Consider the following 6,000-nt stretch of genomic DNA (forward strand, 5'->3'; position numbering starts at 1 on the left):
AGCCACAATGTGCTCAAAGCAAAAGAGAGGAGTCTTGTGTGATCCACAAGCAGAATGTGAAGCCTGACCCAGCTCTATTTCATTTACTGAATTTGAGAAGCAGTCTATTAATAGTTCACTACCATTTCCCTGCCCTGTTTCTCCATGCCAGGGCAACAGCTCTGCTAACAAACACCAGAGATACAGGCACACATTTTCATACTGACACTGCAGAGCACAGCTAAACCAATTATTTCAATTTAAACAGAAGTCACACTCACAAGAATTAACTGGAAACAGACAAAATTGGTCTTGAAGTTCACTTAGTGTGAGCAGACAGCAATACCAGACTCAAGCTTTCAGGTATAGCCTCCGTCTCGTTTCTTCTCCCAGATTTTCTAAATTATTCTGTTCATTTACACTACAAAGTCTATCTGGCCAATAAATTACCAGCACAGATAGTAACCTGCTACTATTTCGACAGCAGATGAATGCTGCCAGCCAGCAAGGTCACTAACAAAAGCCAAACTACCACACTACTTGAAATTCTGGAGTTACTACCCTTTTCAGGAAAAAAAAAGCTGGAATTTTGATAAAGGGGCATACGACTGTGATGATCATCAGGCATCTCGCACCTTCCTGCGACAGCAGGACAAGACAGCCCAACCTTTCCCCATTTCTCAACCCCCAAAAAAAAAAAATTAAATACAGTGGTGGTATTCACAGTCCAAGCAAGAACCATAAAGTACAATGAGGCTTCTGCATTTCACAGTATCAGGTCTGACTCTGCAGAGTCCCTATACATTCCCAAAGGCAAACATGATGGGCATTTTGAAACCATTCATCTAACTAAACAGAATATTTGGCTTGCAAGCAGGGGAGTGGCAAAGCCTGTATTCCTTATTCACGACCCAGCCCTACTCAGGAGTGCAACTGTTATGCCAAAGCCTCACCACACAGCGACTGCAGGCCATCAATTAATATTAATTATAGCTGCTGAAAACTTAAGAATGCAAACCCTTCCAAAACTGCAAGGGCACACTAATCCTGCTCTAGCACTTTAGCTTCATAAAGGAACAATAGCCTTATTTTCTAGCTAGAATTCAGCTATACAGCTTTCACCTCTTCAGACAGGTCTAAAGCCCAGATCACTTGGTTAGCGCTCAGGTCCCGCCCTAATCAGAGCTATGACTTCAGTTCTGAACCCTAAAGCCGTGTTTTCAATGAAATAAAGCCACTGAACAAGAATGGCTCGCAAGGCCTTTGTACAGATGGACAAAGACACACAGGCAACAGCACAAGTGGGCTCAAAAACCGCTGAGCCAGGACAGGATTAATGCCTGCATGGAACCTCAATGCTGTCCACTTTCATTTCCCCGCTCCAAGCGGAACAAGCGCAAGTGCATCTCCACAAGAAAAATACTACAGCCTGCAGCAATTTTTCCACAAAAAGGCTCCGGCCTGGGTTCTGATGGTGTGAGGCTGCAGAGGAAGGCATTTTGTCTCCAACAGCATGGTGATATGATGGCTTCCACTCAGTCTCCTGCTACCTATAGGGAACTTCAAATTTGTGCAGAGAAACACATATCAGGGCAGATCTAACTGACACAGCTCACAATAAAAAAAAAATAATAAATTAAAGCAGCCGTGAATAAAGTAATTTTCTCGACAGCACCCTCTGAATGTTTTCCCTAAAATTCCCCAGCTGAACTGAGAGTATTCTATAAGTCAAAGAAACAACACAGCCATTCGCACCTTCTCCCATTGCCTCCTCCATGCAAATCCAGTCCAGAGGCACAGGCTTTAATCCTGTAGCCGTTAAAGGCTTTTGTCATTCAATGAGGCTTTCCCAATCCAGACCGAAGTACTGGCTTCCAAAGTCACATCCCATCTCACATTACCTTCGGCGTCACTCAACACTGCACACAGCAGAGTTTAAGGAGACCCAGCAGCCCCTGCCTCCAACGGATTCACACCTATTTCTCTAAAGCAGCCAAATAATTTTCTTTCCACAATTAGAAGCCTAAAGCAAATCCTGTATCAAATTGAAAATATCTAGAAGTAAGATCTAATTTGGGCTGAAGCACATATAGTGAAAACTAATGGGAATTTGAGCATTATACAGATTTTTTCACACAGTCAGTACAAGAATTCCTAAACAAGGGTAATTAAGAATATGAAGGCCGTTCACCAGGTAAGAAAGCTTTCACACTGCAGTTTTCCCTTCCCAGTCTCAGGTGTACATGATCCAGCACTTCCAAGCAGTGTTCACCAATACATTTGGCAGGCTTTGGTCGTCAAAGCTGCTCCATTACAGAAAATACTTAGAAAATCCATTTATGTCAATCCTGCTGCTAGAGCACTCTGAGAAAACGTGGCATCATGCTGAATTCTGGGTCTGTGCTATGGCTCTGCAGCAATGGGGCTGGCCTGGGCTGCACGGACTGACAGGAGCAGCATCAGTCTCTTCCAGCCTGCCCTCCAGGAGCACCCCGGCCACCATCCCTGGTGGATTTCAGGCTGCTGAAGTAGAAGCCTTACACACTCCGGATTCAGCTCCCAGCAAAGCCAGACAAGAACCCAGGCCTGCCCCCAGGCTTTCCTGCAGCAGCTCTCTTTTAAATCCCCTTAACAATCTCCCAGACCCCCCTCTCCCCACAAACCCACCAGGACCCCCGGGCTGAAGGAGAGAGGGGTTCAGCCCCTCACCACCAGCCCTCGAAACCTTGCCTGGCTGCTCTGTCTCCCATTCTGCATCCCTGCCTGATAAAAGCCAGGGAATGCACGACTATGAAGACTGAGAAGCATTCCCCGTAATTCTTATTACGAGAGCACTGCTGCAGTGAATTATGATTATGTTGTGTAATGAAATCATCAGAGAATAATGTACATCCATCCCCAGCTATCCCAGGCAGCCAGGAGTAATTTACAAACAGACTGGGCCAACATTAAAATATAAACAACTAACCAAGAGCTCAGACATACAATAACACGTTATTTCCATGTCAGTTTCAAATACTCTAGTAAGCCATAAAGCTCAGCTATCCAATGGAATTCTAAAGATCCCAAATTATAATGAAGAGTTAACCTCCTTTCACCTAAGTTGCAGAGTAACTCAGGCTGAAAATAAAACAGTATTAATTCTGTGTTAGGTTTTTCTCCTAGATAGGTTTCATTCCAATGGATACCAACAAAAGTGAGGTAACAGGCACTATAAGCTTCACTATAAGCAAAAAAAAATTAGGCGTGTACTACTGTGATTTTTACCAAGGGCTACAAAACCCACCAAGAACAGGGCAACAGCAAAAGACAGCATCTAAACCTTCGTTCTCTTTAGATATTGCTGGATGATACTACTTCATTCTGAAGATCTAGAACTTTAATGTAAAAATCCGCCTTTTCAAAGCTATTTGGACAGATAAGTCTTTAACCTAACCAAAGTACTGCAAACATGGTACCTAAAAAAGGGCAAGCACCGGGGCATATTAGGAGATTTGATTCACCAGGACAGCGACAATTTCATGGCAGGGGAGAGGGAAGGTCGGGGGAAGCAGCCTTCATGAAGCCATAACACAAAAGGAAATCTTCCTCTGCAAACGCACTCAAATCACTGACTGTCGGTGTCATTTTAACCGGGAGCTGCTGCCCCGAGAAAGGGCTGGGGCCAGGCCCAGCATCCCCGCTCCGCCCTTTCCCACGCGGCGGGAGCCACGCGTGACCTTCGCCGCCCCCGGCGGGCCCTGCGCGGGCAGCGGCGCCGGGCCGAGGGGGTTAAGCGTGGAAGGAGTGTACATAATAAGGTGGTGGATCCGGAGCCAATGGGGATATTGCGCTATAGTTAGACACTGGATTCTAAGCGATGGTGACCATAAAGGATGCTCAGGGCTGAGCTGCTCTGAATGACACCAGCACGGTGCCTTTAGCTCCCGGCTTATAAGGCAGAAAAAAAAGCACAGGAGGATCAGCTAGGCTTACCTGCAGTTCACACCACGCGACTTCCACCCACGTCTCCGTGTCCAGACCCTTGTAGACCGTTTTGAAGGATCCCCGCCCGAGTTCAATATCAAACTTTAGGAACCTGCCATCGGGCGAGGTGGCAACCGCTTTCATATCAGCTTCCTCCTCCGGCTCCTCTTTCTTAGCCTTGCCCTGGTCCTTGGCAGCATCCTGCGCCTCTCTCCGCTCCGCATCCTTGCCTGGCTCCTTCGGCTCCTCGGCGCCCGCGGCGCTGCCCGCGGCCGGCGCTGCCCGCGGCTCCCCGGAGCACTCGGCCTCCCGGCCCGCCGCCTCCGCCGCCCCCTGCCCCGCCTTCGCCCGCTCCGCGATTATCCTCCTGGTTTTGGGGAGCAGGATGATTCTCCGCTGGTGCTCCGCCTCGGGCAGGTCGAAGGCGGGCTCCTCCTGGTCCGAGTCCACCACGCTCCTCCGCAGGAACCGCTGATGGACCAGCTTGGGGTCCCTGGAGCCGGGGCCGCGAGGCGGCGGGGTGGGGGCCCCAGGGGCTGCCGGCGCTGCAGCAGCGTCCGTGTCTGCGGCTGGCCCGCTCCCCCCGCCGCCGGGCCCATCCATGTTCACGCCGGTCTCCGCGGCCGGGGGAGCGCCGGGCTCGGCAGCCGCTGGAACCCCGCCACGGCCGCCGCCTCTGCCGCCCCGCAGAAGTGCCGCTCTGGCATCACCCCCACTTTCCATCCGGGCCGAGGGCTCAGCGCCCGCCGCAGCCCCGGCCCGGGGGAGTCACCGCGAGCCGCGCCCGCGCCGCCACCTGCGCGGGGCAGAGCGCAGCCCTGAGGCGCCGCCACGGCCCGGCCCGGCCCCAGGGCACCTCCCCCGGCCCCGGGGCTCCGACGAGCCGGGCCCCCGGGCCGGGCCGCGGCCGCTCTGACCGGGCTCCCCCCTGTGCTCGGCAGGGGCGCGGCCGAAAGCGCCAGACGACCGGTGCAGCCCCTCACCTGCGGCGGGCCCGCGCACAAAGGCGCGGCGGGGCCGTTACTTACGTGCGGAGCCGGGGGCTGCCGCGCTCAGCGCCATGCGCGGGGGAAGGCGGGCGGCGGAGGAGGGGCGGCTGCGCCGAGCGTGCGCCTGCTCGGGTGCGCGGCGGGGCCGGGGGAGCCGTTGCCGGTGCGGGGCTCCGCTCAGTCTCTTCGCCCCCGCCGCAGCGCCGGCCCTGCCGCGCCTCCCGCTCCGCGCCCCTGCCCGCGGGCACCCTGCGGCAGCCCCGCCGCGCCCGCGTCCGCCGCCGCTTTTTTTGTCAATGGCAGCGCTCCCGGGCAGCGCCCATTTAGGACATCGGCGCTCGGCGGCCGCCAATGAGGCTGCAGAGGGTGGGCGGCCGCCCCTCGGCCCCCGGTTCCCCCGCCCCGCCCGGCCCCGCCGCAGACAATGGGAGTGTCCCGCGCCCCACCGCCGCCTCGCTCCGCGTCTAGAAACGTCCGCCCCTCGGCAGGTTCCCCACGGGCCCGAGAGCATCCCCAGGGAGCATCCCCCGAGAGCGTCCTCCCACGGCATCCTCCCGACAGGCATCCCCCGAGTGTATCCCCTCCAGAGCATCCCGCCGAGAGCATCCACCGAGAGCCTGCCCTCCACAACATCCCTCCCAGAGCGTCCCCCGAGAGCATCTCTCCCAGACATCTCTTCCAGAGCATCTCCCCGAGCACTCAGCGCCCGCGCAGGTGTGGGATGGGTGCAGGGCGCGGGCCTCAGTTCCATCTGATTTCTGGATCCAGGAGGTGGCTGTGCCAAGCAGCCGATTGTCACGGTTGCAAGCAAAGGGAAGGTGACTTGAAGGGAACTGGATACTCTTGGCACACAGTGTCTTTCAGCATTCCTCAAATGCAAATTGTGACCGGGGACCGACTAGTGTGGCCACTGCAAACACCACACAGCCCACCCATATACTGCGTGGCAGGTCACAACACATGACAAGCCTCACGACCTTGGGTTATCTTTTTTTGTTGTTTTTTTTTTTTCTTTATTCCAGGCAGTTCAATAATCACTCTATGGATATTAACCTCATCACTCACT

The 6,000-nt window shown here is 54.1% G+C and overlaps 1 protein-coding gene across 1 annotated transcript in view; it reads right to left on the minus strand.

Annotated features, from left to right (window-relative positions):
* WNK2 (WNK lysine deficient protein kinase 2) overlaps positions 1-5,105 on the minus strand; it is an 88,915-nt gene extending 83,810 nt beyond the window's left edge. The window contains 1 exon segment of the mRNA XM_041399612.1: positions 3,955-5,105. Within this exon segment, the coding sequence (XP_041255546.1) occupies positions 3,955-4,668 (714 nt within the window). The 5' untranslated portion in view covers positions 4,669-5,105.
* Positions 5,106-6,000: the final 895 nt, after the last annotated feature.

Source organism: Onychostruthus taczanowskii, unplaced genomic scaffold (assembly GCF_017590055.1).
Source record: "Onychostruthus taczanowskii isolate IOZ18803 unplaced genomic scaffold, ASM1759005v1 scaffold166, whole genome shotgun sequence".
NCBI lineage: Eukaryota > Metazoa > Chordata > Aves > Passeriformes > Passeridae > Onychostruthus > Onychostruthus taczanowskii.